The 22,364-nt window shown below is 40.5% G+C and overlaps 1 protein-coding gene across 2 annotated transcripts in view; it reads right to left on the minus strand.

Moving 5' to 3' along the window:
- The window catches only part of LOC149318881 (choline O-acetyltransferase-like), a 69,286-nt gene that overhangs the window by 33,382 nt on the left and 13,540 nt on the right, over window positions 1–22,364 (minus strand). For both annotated transcript variants that reach the window (XM_089510627.1, XM_089510626.1), the window contains exons 2-7: window positions 19,781–19,921; window positions 17,808–17,999; window positions 11,871–11,989; window positions 7,080–7,133; window positions 3,913–4,093; window positions 1,803–1,980 (exon numbers count right to left, since the gene is read on the minus strand). In XM_089510627.1, the coding sequence (XP_089366753.1) occupies window positions 1,803–1,980; window positions 3,913–4,093; window positions 7,080–7,133; window positions 11,871–11,989; window positions 17,808–17,999; window positions 19,781–19,843 (787 nt within the window). In that variant the 5' untranslated portion in view covers window positions 19,844–19,921. The remainder of the gene's footprint in view (window positions 1–1,802; window positions 1,981–3,912; window positions 4,094–7,079; window positions 7,134–11,870; window positions 11,990–17,807; window positions 18,000–19,780; window positions 19,922–22,364) is intronic.

Raw genomic sequence — 22,364 nt, forward strand, 5'->3', positions numbered from 1 at the left:
GTACCTATGGCATCTATTTGTTATTTCCACTACGGAGTGTGTTTACTTAGCTTGATCATCTTTCTGAACCCATGCAGGAGAGCAATAGGTGATATAGATATACAGTGGGCCCTTGGTATCTGTTGGAGTTTGGTTCCAGGATCCCCACCGCCACCCCCGTGGATACCAAAGTCCATGAATCCCATTATATACAATGGTGTAGTAAATGACGCCCTTACAGTTGTGCCCTTACAGTGATAGATGGTGCCCTTACAGTGGTGCAGTAAATGGTGCTTTTTTACTTTATTTATATGACTTTGACTTTGTATGACTTTGACTTGAGCCATAGTGAATAGCAAGAAGAATATCTCTGTGTGTTGTGTGCCCTCAAGTTATTTCTGACTTATGGTGACCCTAAGGTGACCCTATCGCAGGGTTTTCTTGGCAAGCTTCTTCAGAGGGGGATTGCCATTGCCATTGTCTGACGCTGAAAGAGTGTGACTTGCCCAAGTTCACCCAGTGGGTTTTCATGGCTGAGTGGGGAATGAACCCTGCTTTCTAGAATCATAGTCCAACACATAAACCACTACACCATGCTGGTTCTCACTACTACTCACTAGTAAGATATATGGCACAGAAATGTTCAGTCTTCTGGATAAAACAAACAAGCAAACACACTAAGGTCTACTTCTCAAACAGCTGATGAGAAGGGAGGGAGGGAGGGAGGGAGGGAGAATTTAATTTCATTCATATTTTTAAAAACTAATAAGCCTAATTTGCTTGAAGCTAAGGTGTAGATCACAATGGAATTGAGCTTGGATTGCATACTTCAAATCTGGCAGTTCTCAGATCAGTGTTGCTTATCTTAAATGTGTACACTCGGAAGAGTTGCACAAAATATATAGATCAGGGTAAATTGTATTTTAAAATGAATGTGAATTTCTTTCTGTTTTAAGTTGTAGATTGATACAGAAATGAGAAAGGATGGACAGACCAAAAGTAAAATGGCCATGGAACAGAGTTAGACTCATTTATCTACCCAAAAGAAGTAAAGCTGGTTCTAGAGTATATGTGTGTATGGGCCTTCAAGTCACTTGTTGACTCATGGTGACCCCAGGAATGTCATAGGGTTTTCTTAGGCAAGGAATACTCAGAGGTAGCTTTGCCATCTTCTTCCTACAGCACTTGGTATCCATTGCTGGTCTCCCATCCAAACCTGCTTATTTCCCAAGGTCAGATAGGATCAGGTGCCTTTAGGGTATTTAGGCTCCAATTGGTGTGTTCCACTTTGGAAAACAAGTGGAGGCCCACATGGTTATATGTTCTTTATCATGAATATGACTGCTTTGCTTAAAACAAAACAAAAACATAAAACCCATGACAATTAAGACTAGACTTGAATCTTTCATCCTAAGCTTTTATTTTGTTTGAGCAAGACATTTTTTATAACAAAGAAGGATTCAGTTAGGTGAGTTCCCTCCCCAGCCTCCCTCCTGCAAACGAAAGTAGTACAGCCTAGAAACGGCTTTCCAGATGATTTGCTGCTTATAAGAAATGGTTCTGTTATTTCTCATCTAGAGGATCTTTTCATCTGAGTGAAGAGTGTTGTTCATACAAAATGAAGATGTTATGAAACCTTACATTTGTATGCTCACAATGGAATGCCTTGAATTTTTATGTTGTGATCCAGATTTTATGGCCTTTGTTAACCATTGGCTTCATAAATTAAACTGGACTTTAAAACTGAGAATGAAAGCATTGTTTTGAGGCATGAAGCATGGTAAAGGCAGAGTATAGAGATGGTTTGGTTTGCTCTTTCTGACCTTCCACAAGGATTGCCCTGGCTTCCGCCCACTCTGTCCTTCCATCAGATGTCAAGAGACCAATTGGAGGCAGTCGCTCCTCTTCATTCTCTGACATTTTGACTATTTTCCGCAACTGGGTAAACAGATCCCCCTCGCTGAGACGGCGGAAATTAATGACAACATCCAAAACAAAAAACTGCAGAGAAAGTGGAGAAATAAAAAAGACAGATCAAAAGTTTAAAATCTATACACTGTATAAAATGAAAAGGAAAAAAAGAAGAAGAAAAAAGAAAGGTCAATTGACTTCTTATCTTGTGAGTGTATTTATATATGTCTTGCTCAGGGCCACCAGAACAAAAGAGAACTGAAGGTGATCAAGATGAAAGGAAGCCACTGGTGTGAAAGAAGATTCATTGTGTTCAATAGATGCGGCAGGTGTTTCACAGCAAAGAAAGCCCATTGTTCCACCCATCACAGCAAGCTCCCAGTCCATGGGAGGGTTGCTCTAGGAGGCTACTATGTCCAATAGGCTCCCTCTCCATGGCCATTCTATTGCTGGTAGAAGGCAGAAGGGACTGGAAAGGAATCTGGCTGTGTTCCCCTAGCTAGACACAGACTGAGGACATTTCTGTAAAAATCCACTGCATCCTCAGCAGATGATTCCATCAGCCTGGGTCTGGCTATAGGAACATAGTCAGATGCCTCTCCAATACTCTTCACCAGCAATGGAATGATCATTGCATGAGGTTATCACAGCAACATTCACCATGCTGGAGTGGTCTTGAGTCCTTGTGAAAGGGAAAAGGGAAAATCAGTTTCTGCAAAAACCAGCCAACCAGTCAACCAACCAACCAACCAACCAACCAACCAACCAACCAACCAACCAAAAAATGAAAGTGTAAGGGATAATTATGCTGAGGTACCAGATCGTGGCTGATCTTGGAAACTAAGCAGGATCAGTCCTGGGCAGTAGCTGAATGGGAGACCTCCTATAAATACCAGGTGCTGTAAGCTATATTTCAGAAGAAGGGACTGGCAAAACCATCTCTGAGTATTACTTTCCTAAGAAAACTCTATGAAATGTATCAAGTAATCATAAACTGACAGGCAACTTGAAAGCACATACACACATCACTAACAGGCTACTGGCCTGTTATCTACCCAAAGAAGACGTAAAGCTGTTTCTAGAATGTATGTATGTGTGTGTGTGCCTTCGAGTCACCTGTTGAATTGTGAACCCAGGAATTTCATAGTGTTTTCTTAGGCAAGGAATATCAGAGGTGCTTTTGTCACTTTTATCCTCTGAAATATAGCCTATATTACCTGGTATTCATTGGTGGTCTAACTGAAGCTGATCCTAATTAGTTCCACGATCAGATAGGATCTGGTGGCTTGAGTGTATTTAGGCCATTTATGGTACTTTTTTTAAAAAAAATGTACTTTTTAAAAAAATGGTTTCTACCAAATAGGCTTCCTCCATAGGGGACATTTCATATGTAAAATGCACTTTTGAGTTGAAAAGGCCTTCTTTCCATTCACAGCTTGACAAATTTCAGAAAAGAGGAGAGCCCAGAAGGCTTCAGCTTTGGGTAATATGTTGGAGAAGACACTATTGGAGGTACCTAAACCATTTCGGCAATGATAGCTGGTGGGTCCCATGTCAGTGGACAGGTCAATGTTCTTTGGGTGTTAATCTGAACTTTATAGCAGCTATCTAAATGTTTGAACTTATTTTGGGGATGTGCAAGCATGGCGCAATGGTTTCAGTGTTGGACTATGATACAGACTCATAGTCCAACACTCAAATCATTGCACCATGCTTGCATATGACTAGGGTTTGAATTCTGGTCTGGCCATGTAAACCCACTGGGTGACCTTGAGCAGGTCACACTCTCTCAGCCTTAGAGAATGGCAATGACAACCTCCCTCTGAAAAAACTTGCCAAGAAAACCACATGATAGGCTTGCCTTAGGGTCACCATAAGTTGGAAATGACTTAAAGGCACACAGCAACAAACAACAAATGAATATGCATGGAAACAAACAGATCCATTCGATTTAGGACATTAAGAATAAACACCAGCACTTTCATTCATTCTCAGATTCAAATCTTGAAAGGCTTCACACACCTGATTATTACACGCAACAATAATATGTTCTGGTTCAGGCATGATATTGCTTTTCTGGGCCACGAGGGTATCTTTGGTATGTCCTGGAAGACGATAGGAAGAAAAGAGTCCATAGTATTGCTTCATACAGAGAGGATGACCGGACAGCTGTCCACGAGCAAAATCAACAGGTATAGCATGGCTGGAGGGACAGAACAAGAGAGACAAAGCAAGAGAGAAAGTAGACAGAACGGAAAAGAAATCTAATCTATCCTTTGTTCTGTTTGCAATTAGATTAGATATGAGCATCATACAAAAATAAGGTTCCAGTATAAGATTCCCACTCCAAAGCTGAAATTCATTATTCTTGACATGCTTTGTATAAACCTATTACACAACAGTATTTGCATTCAGTGGATGGACAATGGGAAAGTAAACAGTAATGCATGCAAAACAAGGACTAAAGAATGATTTATTCTTCCCCCTTGCTCCTTTGACTACCACTCCACGGCAATAAAAAATAGGTGTACTGTCATACAATGAAGAGGTCCTACTCCCAGGCAGGGTCATGGCCTCTTGCTGGAGGGGGCAGTAAGATGTTAGGAGGAAGCACATCTTAGAACAAGCAAGTTATAAGTAACAACATTACCTATAAGGTAACTTTTGGTATGACAAGGGCATGGTGTTATTCTTTTGGGTGTGTGTGAAAAACATACTATTAATGCCATTTTTTGTAATGAATTTTGTTGTTGTTGTTCTCAGTTAAAATGATACAGAGGGATGGATATTCATGCAGCTCCTCCTTTTGTTCACATGAGTTCTGGGAGACAAGGGCCTGTTACAGACAGCCAAAATAAAGCTGCTTCGAGTCACAGTGGAGGTATGGTGTTTCAATGATGCATGCGTCCTAAGAGTCCAGAAGCCACACCAAAGCCATGCTCCAGTCTTTAGGGCTAAAGCGTGGCTTTGGTGCGACTTCTGGACTCTTAGGACGCATGCATCATTGAAACACCATACTTCCACTGTGACTTGAAACAGCTTTATTTTGGCTGTCTGTAACAAGCCAAAGAATTGTAAATTCCAGGTCTGCATGGCTCAATACTATGGGATTCTGGGAATTGTAATTTTGTGAAACATTTAGCTTATCTCTAACATTGTCATACTTCCCTTACTTTTGTATGATTTTTAACACCTTTGCTTGATGAAGAAGCAAGTGGAGTTTGAAAGCTTGCAACATGTATTTTGTGCATTTTGGTTGGTTGAATAAAGGTATCACTGTTTTGTGGATTTTGGATGTTAATGTACTTTACATTACTTTTACAATAATACTAATGTGTAATGGCCAATATGTCACTTTTTAAAAGAAAAATGTAACAATAATGCTAATTAAAATATAAATAGAATTCCAAGTTTTGTGTTGAAGTAATTATGTAACTACTTTGGCCGGCAAACTCATAGATCTAATGTGCTGTCCAGATTCTTAATGCCTGGAAAATGCTTGAGATATTAAAAACAACATCCTCCTATTAATCTTACATAAAAAGAAGAAAAACAATCTTCAGAATAACCCACATCTAACTTTTACCACCATGTTTGTTTTTTCTTGAAAGAGACTTCCACACAACTGAAATGTGTAAAATACTATACTTCCCATAGCTTTGGTTTTTCACTACATGTTTTAGCCAAATCATATTTTAACACCCTTCATCTTCAAAAATACGTGGGTCTGTGGGATGCCAGATATAAATAGTGGGACAACATTCTACCTGAATAATACTGGGTATTCATTTGGATTTAACCTGGGCTATATATAAAGCTTTATTTATTTAAAGAGGTTTAGTCTCTTGGTGAGAAAAAAAAGATGATGGCTGCCTGTCTAGTCAGCTGGCAAGAAAAATGATCTCTCTTTAGAATTAATGCGTACAGCTGTTTCTTAAGGGAAGCAATCGAATGACTAGGTTGCACAAAAGATCTGTTTTTGAAAAAGAACTTCTGGAGTGCAAAAGATGCTGGGCCAGTGATCTGGAATGATGAAGATGAATTGGATGGATTTAAAGCAGCCATGTACAAACCATCTATTGTTGTGTGAGGGGATGCAACAGTGTCACTCGGTACATAACCTGGAGGAATTATAAAAAGCAGATCGCATGCAAAAGGACTGAGCTGATACATTTTTGTTGGGCTGGCAGTCTGGCTATAACAAATGCTGCCATGCACAACAGATGGCATGACATTTTTGTAACACATTCTGGACTTGGTAAAGCAATAAAAAAAAATCACCAAGTCACCTATCTGTTGGCCTGCCTATCTAGTTCATATCTTGTCTTTTAAACTTATGGTTACATCGCTTCCTCACCCATTTACGTGGCTAACCTGACTGATTTTCAGTTCAGTAAGGGCCAATTCCGGCTTCTCCAGTCTCCTGGTTGGCCTCAACTGAAGGCCTGTTGGTGACCAGAAGTGACATTTAGGGTGGCTTGTAGATGTTTTGTGGGCTGTTAGGGACTGGGAGTGAAACTGTGTTTAAGGAGCAAACTGAACTCCTTGAAGCCTATTTTCAACTGAAAAAGAAAAGCTTTCTTTAGCCATTTTTTTTTGGGGGGGGGGAGAATATTCAGGGCTTAAGCGAAGGTCCAGGGTACCCAGGGAGTCCAATGACCACAAAACATCCCATTGAGTATATACATAGTATGAGTCACACAACATCCAACCCCGTGTCTTCTCTGTGACTTCAACCAGTTTACATGTTTTGGTTTTCCCTCCAAGAAATGGTGGGGATTGTAGTTCTGAGACAACTAGATTTGCAGGTGAGATAGCTTGGTCTGGTAGTTAGTTTCTAAAAAGAATGGTGCCAAGGTGTCTTCGATAAGAAACTCAGAACACAGATCTTCAGAGCCACTCTTGCTTTGCTCCACATACTCCAGCATCAAAAACAGGTTTCTGAGCTGAGGGTATCCCACAGCAAATGGGACTGAGCCATATAGAGCCCTGATTCCAAGGAAGGATATTCCACACACTTCCTCCATGAGGGCAAACTACTCTTAAAAACAGGCTTGTTCTGGTGACCTTCAATATCACTTTAAAATTACTAATTGATATAAACTACCCCTAGATTACATTTTCATATTTTCATCTTGCTGTGCCCCTAACAAAACATTGGTTCTGGTCATAAGAAACAAATTGCTTACGTGTCCAGCAGAGCTTTATAGTCAAGAACTCCGGAAATGAGATTTGCCGTAAACCTGCAAAACCAAAGACAAAGGCAACACAAATTGCTTGTGATTCCAAAGTTCTGCTCTACTTTTTTGTTTTTGACTTTTTACATAGATTACATCATGTACACATCATAAGCAGGCAGAAGTGTTGCTGTGGACTCTTTACTACATGATAAGTAGCCCATCTCTATTTATCACATTAGTCTCTCTTGCAGTCTACATACTTAGCTATGTAGCAAAGGTGCTAAAAACCTTGTTAGTGAATTGCAAAAATGGGCACTACCGAGAAAACCCTTTTCTACTGACTCAATATGTATCAGGTCCCATTGTGCATTGGGTTCCATCATGCATTGATCCTGTCGTGTATTGGTCTCAATGAACAACAATCACTTTCCTTGCTTCCTTACATAGTAGCCTAACCGCAGTCCCTTGCTAACTATGGACCTTGCAGAATTGCTCAGTTCTATTTCCCCCCCAAAAATCCACTTATATACGTATAAGTCTCCAAATGAATTCCAACCATTGTTTTATCTTACTCTTCTTTCAAAGGGCTTGGTGTAATGTATGTTACCCTGCAAGGTAAATCAGGCTGAAAAGTTATAGACTGGCCCAAAATCAACCAATGAACTTGATGGCTAATAAAAATTGGCTGTTTGTATCCAGTTGGTGGATGCTCTAGCTGTGTAGGGATTCAAACCCAGAACTCCTTTGACTGACCAAAACTATAACCTAGCCTTGCACAGCCTGATTCCTTCCAGACCAAAGCTTCCAGATCATAGCTGGCTGGGGGATACTGTATAGCCCAACATATTAACGCGCCTCAGATTGAGATAGGTAGTTTGATGGATCACTTTTACTCATATAAGCCTGACTGGGTCTTCAGATCAGACATGCAAGCCCTGTTCAAATGCCACTAGTAGGAAAGATTAACTTGGCAAGGATATGAACCAGGGGCTTGTCAGTCATGCCCCCCCCTATTTATGCAACATCATCTTTAAAGAGAGAGATTTTTTCTCTGTCTTTGGTTTCTTTCATGCAGACCCTTGAGACATTTATACATCAGTTGAAATTAGAATTCAGTTAATAATGGCTGCTGATTTCAGAAAGTTCATTCTAACCATGAAAAGTCTGGATCCAACCCAGTACCCCTAAATCAGTGGGAATTCCAATCTATACTATACTGGGCCTGTGACAAATTCATAAAACTCATTTGTGAGAAAATGAATTATTGTTTTCATGAGCTCTTTGGGCCTATTCCACTAATCAGCACCAGAATAGGCAGTGTGCTAAAAGGGGATTTGAAAACTGGGCAGCTTTCCTGAATATCTCTTTCTTTCCCTTTTTGCTCTCTGCTCTGTTCCCTTGAGGCTGTACAGTAAGCGCAGGGGCATTTCCCTATGCAACACAAACATCTCCTACTAGATCTGGTGACATGATGTCAGGCTTTGCTTCAGTTCAATGAGTTGCAACTACAGCAAAGCTGAAACTGTTCTCTCATTGAGCACCATCTCCCTGAAGATTGTTTGGGGAGGGAAATCATATCAGAAGGAGCAAGAGCAGTTTCACGTATACTCCTCTTCTAGGAACATTGTCAATTTTTGCCTCTGTAGAATGGCAAATGCGTGATCCCTGGCTTTCCTGTGATAAAATACAGACTCTTCCTTACACCACTTACCCACAAGTTTTAATCCACAACAACCCATTTGGACCGAAGTGCTTCCTCTCAAGCAGATTTTAAGCATTTGTTTTATTGATAAAAGTTTGTTACAACATTATAATACTTAAAAACCACAAACAGTCAGAGAAATACCCTGAAGCCCCGCAAATCATCACCATTAATGAATATAGTCTATTGGGTAAGTAAACCATTAACAGATATTCTGGTTTTGCATGTTTGTACCAGAAAGGCACATTTATTTAATGATTTCAATGATATTTCAAGTATTCCACGATAATCCTACAATTTGGAAAATTTAGTCTCAAAATTAATTTGCTACTTTTATAGCTTCAGTTTTTTAAATCAACCCTTTCCTTTCCCTCAAAAGTAACTAAAGATTCACTTTCTGGTTACCTTAAAAATATCTGAATATTGGAAGCTGCTAGATTATAGACTGTAATTTAATTTGCTGTAGTTGCAAATTAAGATGATTACAATATAATTTTAAAAAATCAACATTAAAACAGAAGTAAATTATTAACCACACCAAAACAATTCAAAATTGTAAAGTTTAAACCTATGCTTAACTCTGTTCTTATAACCATTTTCTTTTCATGTTTTAATTTTTTAAAGAAGCAATTGATCAACTTTAGCATATGAAGTAAAAACACATATACAGATAAATTAGGCAAGATTTGTACCCAGGCTTAATCTATTACAGAACAGGCTGGAGACAGAAAATGACAAAACACTAGTGGTCTTATACTGTTCCCAGCTGAGACTGCTCAGATGTACCATCAATGAAGTACAACCTGTTCTGGACATTAATGCTGCCAGTCTCAAGGGCTCTTGGTGGCAGGCCTAAACTTGGCTACAGCCTCCAAACCTCAAACACTTAGGCCTGTTACAGACGGGCACTAAAGTACGGAGTCAGTCCGTACTAGGGTTAGGAAGGTGCGGTGCTTCTGCACCCTCCTAACCCTAGTACGGACTGAGTCCGTACAAAATGGCGGCGCCCCATCTACATGGGGGCCGCCATGAGGACATCACGGCCGCGCCGCCTCTATACGGGGCAGCGTGGACGTGACGTCCTCGCTCCGCGCCAGGGGGCATAGTGCACCCTGAGCACGGAGTAGGAAGGAGCTCCAAAACAGAGCTCCTTCCTGCTTTGGTCCACTGGGCGCAGCCTTCAGACGACTGCGCCCAGCGGACCAAAGGAGAAAGGGGCCAAATGGCCCCTTTCTCCTCCTTCCTGCCGCCGCGGGGTGTCCTTGGGGCTTGAAGCCCCAGGGACACCCCTTTTCAGGCTGTGGGGAAGGGGCCTTTTGCCGCTTCCCCGCAGCCTGAAAAGCGGCGGATCGGGGCCTCAGTGGCTGCTGGTGTAGCCGCTGAAGCCCCGATACTCCGGGAAAAGGGGCGGGTGCAGACCGCCCCAAATGGGCGGTCTGTAACCCGCCTTACTTACCTTCATAAGGACACGGATGGCAAGATGGGTACAAGACCTTGCCACAAATCCAGATGCCAACTCTGCCCTCACATCTACTCATAAAATACCATCACAGGACCTAACTGCATCACCGACACCATTAGAGGTATTTTCACTTCTTCATCCCCTAATGTGATATATACCATTCACTGTCAACAATGCCTTCAACACTGCATTGGACAAACAGGACAGGTTGTATGCCAGAGGATAAATGGACATATTTCAGATATTAGGGATATGAATACACTAAAACCAGTTGGAGAAGACTTCAGACTCCCTGAGCATTTCATCTCAGACCTCAGAGCAGCAGTCCTTGAACAACAACAACAACAACAACAACAACAACAACAAAACTACAAAGGAAGTTTGGAAAGGGAAAAGGCAAAACTGGAATATATCTATAAACTCCATTTCTTCAACAGTGGGCTGAACACAGACAATTGTTTCCTGGCATACCACACATAATGAGGTGATTCAGCTCCTCAAGTCTCATGAGAGCTCTTTTCGTCAGTTCATCACATCTCATTTCTGATTCCCAGCCCCCACCACAATACATTCCAGGAATACTCACCAACATTTATATGGTTATGTACTTACCTTGGCTTTAGGCAACATCCTGCATTTATCATTAGAGCTGAACTTGTCACCCGATCAGTATACCCACGAATTTTGTATATCTATTGCTATTCATGTGGGCCAGCATCTCATAGTGGTTTGAGTGTTGGACTACGACTCTGGAGACCAGGGTTCAGTTCCAAGCTCTGCCATGAAACTTATTGGTTGACCTTGGGCAAGTCACACTCTCTCAGCCTCAGAGGAAGGCAATAGCAAAAATCCTTTGAACAAATCTTGCCAAGAAAAACCTATGGTAAGCTCACCGAAGTCAGAAATGACTTCAAGGCATACAACACACACATTGCTATTCACACACCCTGTTTATAAAGGTCTGTTCCTGGGCACTTCAGTCCATACCTCAGATGAAGTAGACTGAGGTCAATGAAAGCTTATGCTATCAACTTCTTTCTGTCTCACAGTTAGTTTCAAAGATGCTGCAATATCCCTTTGCATACTGATCTAGACTAACATGGCTATGTTTTAAATACATTTTAACAAGTATTATAATTTGAATATAATGAATGTTCCTTGAATTCTCATGGATTTCAGAGATGCAGGTGACAGAACTAAAAATGCACACATTCTAAAGCTAGATACAGATTTGAAAAAATGTATGTTCAAACGTTTGGAATGTCCTTTTTACTCTCAATGTGAAAATCACCACTACATAATTATAACAGTTTAATTGCTATAGCTTATTCCCATGGAGTCCTGGGATTTGTATTTTTGTGAGGTACTTACAGTTCTCTGCCAGAGATCTCCAAAACTGTAGCTCAGCAGAGTCACTAAAAAAATTCTAACTTCCTCACCAAACTACAAATCCCAGGTTTCCATAGGCTGGAGTCATGATGTTTAAAGAGGGCTTTGATTGCTACAGTTGTACAGTGTGGTTACACCCAATATTTATTTTACTTCCCTGTGTAATGGTTATGAAAATTCACTTGTCTAAGGTTACTTCTTGATCACAACAGAATTTCCTCTTTAGTGCAACCTGCAGATACTTTACCTTAGTTGATCATTGGCATCTTGGAATTGTTGGCGAGCAAAGATAATTGCTGGGCTGGAATTGACTGGAAGAGCCGATCGGTTGTTGAGGTACATGTCTTCTAGCCAGTAGTCTAAAACCTACAAAAAAGGGGTTTTTAAATGACCACATAGACAAAGAATATAAGACATATCTTCTCTATTTGTGTGGTCCTTTCTGAAATTAGGCATCTGCTGAAATGCATCTCCTTTGAGATATTTTTCATTAATGTAGGAGCAGGCGCTTACAATAATAACACTTACCCACGCATTCCCCAGAGTCTTACAGGCAAAACCTGCACTCAGTCCTGAATTAGAATCCTGCAGGCACATATTATCCTTTTGGTAGCTTCCTTTAAGCAGCCAGAGCTTCTTTAAAGGTGGAGAAGAAACACTGTCCTACAACGACTGCCAGTTACTATAAACCTTCCTTCCTTCCCTATCTACCTAGGATTTTGCCAGATTGATAGAATGATATTCATTTGAAATGGTTGACAAATAATTTTCTTGTAGGCAGGGATGGAAATGACATATGTTGTTACAGGTATTTCTTCCAAGACTGAAAAACAGTCCCAATGTGTGGCAGAGGAATTGTTCTGCCTAGAAAATCCTCAACTCTTTCGTCATCACATACATGGATGAATAATTACAGTAGTTTTCTCCCTATTTCTTTCTATGCTGAAAACAGGTTTTTGTGCCAAAACCCAAACAAAACACATGTTTTGCTATGAAGAATAATTCTTCTGGGACATGCATGGATGTTTGAATAAAGAGAGAATGCTGGATGAAATAGTTCAAGATATACTGTACATCCCATCTCATACATCTAAATCATGTTAGTATTCACTGGAGTAGAGGAATTAAACCAGACTGGATCTACTTATGTGCACCTCACCATTCAGTAATTGATTGAATAGGTATTCCATAGTTGGGACAAGCCAGCAAGACTCCTGCCATAATTAGAGATGCATAAGAAATTGGTTGGGTTTGCATTTTAAGGTGAGCTTAGTTACCACTCAGAAGTGATCACAAATGATAGTCAGAAATCTTTACATTTTCAAGCTGGCAATGCAATTCACCAAAATAAATGAAGAAATATTCCATAGATTTGAAAAATGAGCCTGGGGAGATTATGTATACACAGACACAGGTTTAGGAGAATGCCCAAAAGGCATACATCTGAAAAATGTACACAGAAATCCATACCTTTTTGGAATGTTCACATGGAAACACTCATTAATTGCCATGTAGGGGAAAAAGAAAGTCTTGCAATCTCATAATGAAGAAGATTAGAAGTGGAAAATGGTGACCCTTAACAAAACTGAACTTGACAATCTCCTCATGCCTAGACTTTTGGCAGAGAGGATATGGTTTGCTCTTGTAATGGCATTGCTTAGCAGTTACTCCTGTTTTGATATACATCACTCCTAGAAAGGAGTGGTCATTCTTAATCTTTTAAAATTGAATCTATTTTTTCGGGCACATCTTCAATTTTCTTCAGAGAGAAGGTCCTGGATTTTCTGATTCATGGGAAACACCAACCAGAATGATCAGGAATTGCTTTACTTGTATCCAGTTCTACATTAGTTATTTTACTACTTTACATCCAGAATTTGGCTGGATGACGACAACAATGACAACAACAACAAACACCAAATCCAAGTCCTAATGCCAGCCAACATAGGTGTCCTGATTTACTGGGTGGCTAGTAGTATTTGTAGTCTCTGTGTATGGTTGTGAAAACTTGACATTGAAGAAGGCTGATAGGATGAAAATACACTAATTTGAAGTGTGGTGCTGGAGCAGAGTTCAATTGATATCATGGACTGCTAAAAATACAGATGAATCAGTCCAGGAGCAAATCAAGCCTAACCTCCCATTAGAAGTAACTAAACTGAGGCTGTCGTATTTTATACATATGATGAGATGACTCATTGGAAAAGGTAATAATGCTTAGTAAAGTGGAGCACAGCAGGAAATGAGGGATACTGCATTACAGGTGGATCGATTCAGTCAAGGAAGCCACATTTGCCCTGAGTTTGCATGACCTGAGCCAGGCAGTTGATGACTGGGTTCTTGGGGATCTCTCATTCATAGAGTCATCATAAGCTGAATTTGATTTCATAGCAAACAACAACAACAACAACATGTCTACCTAAGATTTTGATTGTGGGGATTCTCAGGGTTTTCATTGGTCTGCATTTCAAAGCAAATCAAGCTGACAAACCCTTCTTAGCCTAATGTGTAGTTCCGAATTTAGTTATTCTTCAGCCTTCAAGCACTTTTCTGAATTCTCTTCTCAAAAAAGTACCACATTCCATATGCAAATGTTTATTTTAGAATAAAATACGTTTGGAAATGCAGACACTGGGAGGGGAGCTTTATACATGCATTTTTGTGAGCAAATACATTCCAAAATACATATTTCTATACTGCACAAATTTGGAGGCAGGTTTATTTATTCACGGATACAGTAGAAATGGGATGGACCAGACATATGAATGAGCACGTACAAAGTGGACATGGGCTGGAAGCAGACTGATCCATCCACCCCTAATTGGGTTCATTTAAATTCCTCACAGGTCAAAATATAGTGACATTTCATTCATTTTGTAATGAGAAGAATTTCTAAAGCTGTCAAGGAGTTTATTAACATTCCAGTTGGCATACCATGATTCAGCACTAGCCTTATCATTAGGCGGAGTCGGCCGATGGAAGATGGGGATGATGGATCTCTTTGCTCTTAAACTCCTAGGTAGGCCTCCAGAGTGAAAGCTGCATATGTAGCACTACCTGCTCTGCTCACCTTAAACTAGCCTGCTGCTCTCAAGTGCAATAGTGGATGCTGTTTAGTAGCGACAGATGAGAGGGCCTTCCTGGTTGCTGCTCCCAGGTTTTAGAACGTCCTCCCTATAGAGGCTAGGATGGCTTCCACCTTGCTGTCCTTCCACTGGGAAGTGAAAACTTTTCTATTCTGACAGTCTTTTAGAAACTGGATGCAATGGGCTTTTAATGATGTCTCGTTGATTTTTGTCTTCTTTTAATGGATTTTAATTGTATAGATTGTTTAACTGTATTTTTTTTTAAAAATATTTTATATATTTTTACTTATGTCTCTGTAAATAGTTTAATCTGTATTTTTGATATTTTTAATAATAATAATAATAATAATAATAATCATAATAGCTTTATTTTTTACCCCACCTCTCTGTCAGAAGACAATCTTGGTGGCTTACAATTAAAAGAAAGCATACAATACCCAATATCCCAATTATTCCCTCCCTCCCATAAAACATCAATTAAACACATTAACCATTAAAACAATACATTAAAATAATCAGAGATGGGTGAATGGGGCTACAGAGTACCCAGTGAAATGGTGGATTGAATTGGTGGCTGGGTTTGCTATTCAGGTAAGGCCTGCTAGAAGAGATTCATCTTGACAGCCTTTTTAAAGCTAGCCAAGCTGGTAATATGATGGATCTTTAAGTAGTTTTGAGTCCAAGTATTGAAAAAAGGTGGGGTATAAATAAATTAATAATGCAGTCTCACCACAACTAATTAAGATTCAACCACTAGTTTGTTTGCTTTTGTATGTTGCCTGGGAAATGTCATTTTGCTCTTCACCTTAGGTAGCAATATGTTTTAGGCTACTTTGCTAGGCTGATGCTCAGTGATGTATTCAAGTCTTTTACCCAAAGTCTCAAGTCAAGTCTCACCTTCAAGTCTCAGGTTGAAATGCAAGTCCTTGCAAGTCACTTTCAAGTCAAGTCCCAAGTCAAGTTTCATGATTGTGAGCCAGTGGCCTCAAGCAGATGGGACAAAAAGAGCGTCCAGAGGCTGCTCCTGCCCTGCTTGCTGTGAGACTCCGGTGACCAGACACCATGGTCCCAAGACTGGCTGCTGCTACAGTCCTGAATGGGCCATGGCAAAGGGTGGATAAAATCAGCTTTTGTTGTGGCTGGGTTTGGGCCTCCTTAGGCAGCCCCGGTGCAGCCCCAGTGCAGCCTCAGAGCAGTTAGATGGCATGCATATAATTGCCATATCCCCAAATCACATGGAAGATGCCCTTTTTTGCCTGTCTGTTTCAAGCCAATGTTAACAGAAAAAAGGTGGTGGTGTCAGTGATGGTGGTGATGGTGGGGTGTGTGTGGGGTTGAGTTTCAATAATTAGAAAATCATACACAAAGTTGGGTACACACACACACACACACACACACACACACACACAGAACCCCTATATTTGACGTGTGGTCTGCTCTTTCGACCATGCTCCAAATGCATGGCTTCCAGTTACAATTTAGAATGGTTGAAAGAGCAGGTGAATATTGTCCCTTTATTGTATAAGGTTGGTTGGTGTTGGTCATGCAAGCTCTTGGAGAGGTGGATTTATTTCCTGAGAGCTGTGGCTGCTGAGGCGAGTAATGTGTTGGTGCAGAAAGCTGTGTTTGTTCTATTTTTGTTGTAAACTATAAACCAGACTTTAAGATTCGAGTATCTATTTAAAATATCTAAGTGTAATGACTAACTGAATGTGTGAGAGGTAATAAGAACTGATGTGAGGTGAACCCAAAATTCTGCCTTTAGCCTTTGGCTTGTGATTCCCACACATGGTATAAAGGTGCTGCAGTCATGAACATGGATGTGTGCACTGTCGTAAGTACTTGACTTTCAAAATCATTTCCATTTAAATATCTTTACCAATCTTCAGCCCTAAAACACTGGCAATGAATAAGATGGCATACTGCTCTAACTCATCTTGCTTCATTATATGCAATCTTGTAATGTTACTTTAACCCAGGATGTTAAAGTAATATGTACCTACCAGATGTTCATGTGTGAGTACATTCACAAAGTAGTATCATAAAGTTTACTCACACAGATGATTCTCACTATTCATACAGATGCACAAAGAAGCAAGGAAGCTACAGAATTTCCCTGTAATGCAAAGAAGACTATTGCAAGGTGGACTCTCAGTATGAATGAATGGCTGGGAAAGCTTTATCCAGAATTTGTGGGGTGAGATCTTCCCAACTTAAATGATGGGTGGTCAGTGCCTGTGGTTGTTTTCCAGCAATAGTTGAGTTCTGGAAGTGATGCATCACTTAATACATGTGATGGGAAATGTACCACACATATGAAAACAGCATATGGGAAGTATACCTATAGATTCAGCTAAAGGATGCTGTTAATTGTTTAGCTGGAAATCCCTTTTAAAACTATCAACATTTTGAGGACTGGGGCTGAAACCTAAAACATTTTATTTCTCAGTCTGGATTTGGTGGAATCCTATCACAGAACTCACTTATTTGTTGACATTCACCAAGAAAATAACCACAATTCAGTATAGCTAGAGGCCCCAATGTCAAAGATTTGACAGCTTCATTTAAACCAGTAAATGAAATTCACTATAACCTTATTTCATCACTTTCTGCCCATCCACCTATCCTGTCCACAATTTCCCTTTCAAAATTGCTTTTCCTATTGCTTCCTTCTCAGCAAAAGCACACAATCTCTCTTCACCCCATCTGAGCTAGTCCCATACTCCACTTTCTCCCAGGCTCTCCCTTTCTCAAAATTCATGGCTTTTAAGTTCTCCTGTCTCTTCTCCTCCTCCAGTTGCCCTTTCCGCACTGCACTGTTTTTTCTCAGCCTACTGTCTATCATGTTCTCCTTCATCCAGCCACCATGCAATTGGACTGTCTGCCCACTCTCCTTCCTAATTCGTAATTTCCCTCTTTTTTTCCTCACCAAGAGTTGCTTTGCCTTTTTCTACCAACACCATTCAATGCTTTTTATCCTTATTTTATTTGTAATTAAATTTTTTCTCAATATTCATGCACAAGCAGGGAAAAGTAATGTAGCCTGTTTCCTATAGTATATGATGAAACTGTTTGTAACTAGGTAGCATTGGGCTTACCCAGTTGTTCATTTTCTCCCGTCTTTCTAGAAGCTTTTGCTGAAGGACTTCTCCTGGGCCTCCTGCTGCTCCAAACCGTTCTACTATGACCTTTGTCTTCTTGTATTGTTCTTCTGGCACCAAATGTTTCATGCATTGAAGGTACATGTGTAAGGTCTGTTGCAATGGTGGGACTGGAAGTTTGGGAAGTACCTAATTAGGATGAAAAAGTAATCAGGCAATCATTAATTGCATCTGTCACTAACATTTAAAAAAAATTATGTTGGATATTCTAACTCAAATCTTCACATTTAATAACTGTGGCATAATCCCCACCATTGCAAAATGGCTCAGTGCTCAGTTAATAATATGCATTCCAAAAGAGTGAGGAAGCATTGTTTGATCTGTGCACTGAAAGCGATGCAATCAACTTCACATGATCAGGATTACGCTCAGCAAATGGACCATCCTCTCTTCTTCCTGTCCTTTCCTTTCCTGTGACCCTCAAGTATTCAGAACAGACTTCGGAGGCACACAGGTGGAAGGTGAATCCATACCATTCAGTATGGATTCACAGGTGGAAGGTGAAGCCATACCATTCACTGAGGACCATTCAGCCATTGGCCAGATATCATTACAGGTACCCAAAGACATGCTGAAAGGGACTGAAAAACTAAGGAGATGGTTGCACTGCCCTTTCACATTCTTTCCTCACAAGCTAGGCATGAGATGTAAACTTTAATATGCAGATTTTATGGCACAACTCCATGCTCAGGCAGGAGGCATCCCATACCCGATCATGGCATCCTATACCTGATCCGGACTTCTCCTGTACCTTGTGAAGAACAGGAATTTCCCGTTCTTTCTAAAACTGTGGGAGAAGTCCGGATCAGATACAGGATGCCATGATTGGGTACAGGATGCCTTCTACCTGGGCATGGAGGTGTGCAATAAAATCTGCATATTAAAGTTTATATCCCACACATAGCTCAGGAGGAAAGGATGGACAAGGCCGATGTGATAATCTCCACAGAGTGGATTCAGAAGATTCTGAACTGGATTGCAAGCTACAGGTAGTACATGTGGTAGATCATGTGGTAGGAGTGAGTATCAGAAGGCCTTCAAGATGTATATTCTCCACCAAAGATTTCTAGTGATCTGATGTTTTCCCTAGACTCAGAGACTCCCACAATGAGAATTCTGGAGGCATTTATATCCCCAAATGCTGAATCACCAACCCTGGAGGCCTCCAGGGGTGATGGATTGACTGCCCATCCTACATATAGCAGGTGTAGATTCCTGGAAATGCAACCAAAAGTCACTCCTGGTTGTGATTTATTTCTGCAAATGGTTCCAGATTGCTGCATATTGCTCACATCCTAAGGGAAGCATAGAGATGACAAGCATCCCCACCACACCCAGCATAGTTACCCATTCCATAGGAGGTTATCAAACAAAAGCTTTAGTTGATTAATGTGTGGGTTCACTTTCAATTATTGCAGCTGATTTTCACAATTTATTGCTAAATCTACTTTCAGATTTGGGCCAGAAAATATTAGAGATGCCCCCCTCCCCATGATGAGTGATGGCATTTGCTTAATAAATATCAAATTATTTCACATGAAAGGGCACAGCTGTATTTTAAATTTCATTTCAAAGGTAATGTTGATTGTAATTAAAAGGTAATGTTGGTTTGTTGATGGAGATAGCAATCTTGAAGATACTTTCTGGAGAGTAAAGCTAATTTCATTCCTTAGAATGTGCCTTAGAGTAAACATGCTCAGGATTGCTTGTGAAATATAGATACTTGACACAATTGTGGTTTTATCCCTTCCCATGTGGCATGTTTTTGAGTGCAAACTCATACAGCTTTACAATAATGGAATCACCACAAAGAGGGGTGAAGTCCTTTCTGCCATGTGATACTCTCCATAAAAAGTATTCCTCACTGACTCTGATTCCCTCCCCCCTTTTTTTGAGAAACAGTCACTCACTATCTCATCTTGGCTGTGGACATCTTTCTCTTTCTTCTCCTTGACTTCCTCTAGAATTGGCATCTTTGTGTCACTTTTGTTCTGTCTGATGGAGAGTAAAAATGGGCAACACTTTTGATTGCAGAGTCATACACTTCGGATCTAGAGAAAAGAATAGTTGGGACAGACACAGAAATAAACCATGTTGAAATGTAGCCTTGGAAAATCTGCCACATTATGTTCACATGTGAACTTGGAGCAATAGAAAGAATGGGACTGATGAGTAAAATAGTTGTTATTTGTAGCTTTCTAGTATAAGAACCTTCATCTTGGTGGAAAATAAGATCAGAATTAATGTATGTTTGAAGAATATTGCATTTGGCTACATTTTCCCCTCCTATTTTTCTATGTGTTTTCTCTTCCACATATGTTTATGGGATCAGCTCTTTAAGGTGTAAGAGTATTATTTTACTACTGCTACTATTACTGATGAGGAGGAGGAAGGAAAAGAAGAAAATGACATGATTTTTAGTTTTAACACATAGGGCATGATGTGTCAATGCATGAGTGTACTTTTTATAGTGTAACCGGACTTTTCTTTCCTACATCCCTCCTACAGGTCTTCATCTTTTTCTGTGGGTTTCCCAACCTTTCCAGGGCAAACTGTAAGGGTGCAAGATATGGGAGAGGAAATTATCCTTGTCCTGGTTCTATTCATGAAACTGTTTCCATCTGCTGAAGGACATCATTGAATCCACAGGTGCACAAATAGCATTTCACATGTCTACCCTGGAGCTTTAAGGTTTTTTAGCTGACTCCTCTCTGATAATCCCACCAACCAATGCTATACCTCATGGTCCCTGGGTGCTGCTTTACACTTAATGCAGCAGCCATTATTACTGTGAGTATGCTGGTGTTAGACCAGTCTCCTACACTTATGAGCATGCACAACATACCTAAATCTTTAGGGCAGGCACAGGAATTGTACATTCTACCACCTGCTGCTAAACTGCATTTTTTGTCATTAGCTATGCTGGCTAGGGCTGATGGGAACTACAATTCCCACCCCTGGTCTGAGCTGCAACCAAATGTCAGTTGAGTGAGCCTCCATTTGCACAATGGACTGTGCGCTCCTGCACCCCCGCCATTCATTCCTGAGTTTCCCCATGTGGTCTGTTAGGAATTCAGGACCTGCTACAGCAGATCTGGAAGATGTCTTCATGTGGAAGCAAAGATCCATTTTGGCAGCAGCCTCCATTCTGGCAGTAGTATTGCAGGCAAGTCTTAATGCAAACCTTGCTTGAGCTGAAGTTCTCCTAACACATACACAAGTGATTACATGTGCAACAACAGAGGGTCAACATGGTGTAGTGGTCTGAAGGCTGGACTAGGACTTTAGGAGACCAGGGTTGAAATCCCCACTGAGCCTTGGAAACCTGCTAGATGGATTCAGACAAAACATACTCTCTCATCCTTGGAGGAAGGCAATGGCAACTTCTCCTTGAAACAACTCTTGCCAAGAAAATCCTGTGATAGGCTCACCTTAGGCTCAAAATAAGTTGCCTGATGACATGCAACAATAACGCAGTTGCAATAGCAATTTATATGTTTGCTGTAGGAACACCAAAGGGACACTGGTATGCCTATAGCGACAGTGTATACAATAAAAGTATAGAGCCATCCTGTGCTTCCCTGTCTGCACCATGACATAGAAAAAGGGGTGGTTTGCAACTGGATCATTATGAATGACAGTCAATGATTGTTTTTGTATGTATTTTCCCCAATCCTCTCTCCTTTTCCTCCTACATCCCTCCCTGTTTCTCTCTCTCTCTCTCTCTTACTGCAAGGTGGCAGTTGTACACTCTTTTGACAGAAAAGAGTGCACAAGAAATAATGGGGAACAAAACTGATACGGAAGAAACCAGTCCTGAAGCTGCGAAACATTTCTTTTTTAAGGCTCTGGTTCCCAGAGTCTTCCAACCAGCATATCCAGTGGCCATATTGACTGGGGTGTTCTGCAGACTGTAGTGAAAAAAATAACTTCTCCAAGTGTGTTCCAAGATCACACAATTTAAGGGGAGACACGCATTGCTTTGGGGAATGGGAAAACATGGATGTTATCTCTCTTTGATTGCTTTGAGGGTGACGATAAGGCTCCTGTATTTTAGGTATTGTGACAACAGAGTTTTCAGAACCTGAAGAAAGAAGCTGAATGAATAAGTGGATGAATGAATGAATGGAATGAGAAGAACATGTGCCGCACATTGTAACTGGTGATCTCACAGGCACCATTCAATAGGCATCCATCATGATTTCTGTGAGACAGCAGCATTCCACAGAATGTACACTTGTGTAATGAGTGTGCTGGAAGGTGGGCTCAGAATTTCCTAATTGCTATCAAATGAATAATGTGTGGTTACTTTTGTCATAGAGCTTGTTATTCAACAGCAGACAAATGCACCCCTGGCAAGCTCATTTTAATCAGCAATTTGCTCAGGATGTGGAAATGGATATAACAAGGTGAAAGGTTAATGCATCAAGTAACAGCTCCCATCCACTCCCTTTATAGTTTTTGCCAAACATCCATTATCCTTTAGACCAACAT

The sequence above is a fragment of the Sceloporus occidentalis genome, unplaced genomic scaffold (genome assembly GCF_023333645.1).
Source record: "Sceloporus occidentalis isolate IW3139 unplaced genomic scaffold, rSceOcc1.0.p SCAF_2, whole genome shotgun sequence".
Lineage (NCBI taxonomy): Eukaryota > Metazoa > Chordata > Lepidosauria > Squamata > Phrynosomatidae > Sceloporus > Sceloporus occidentalis.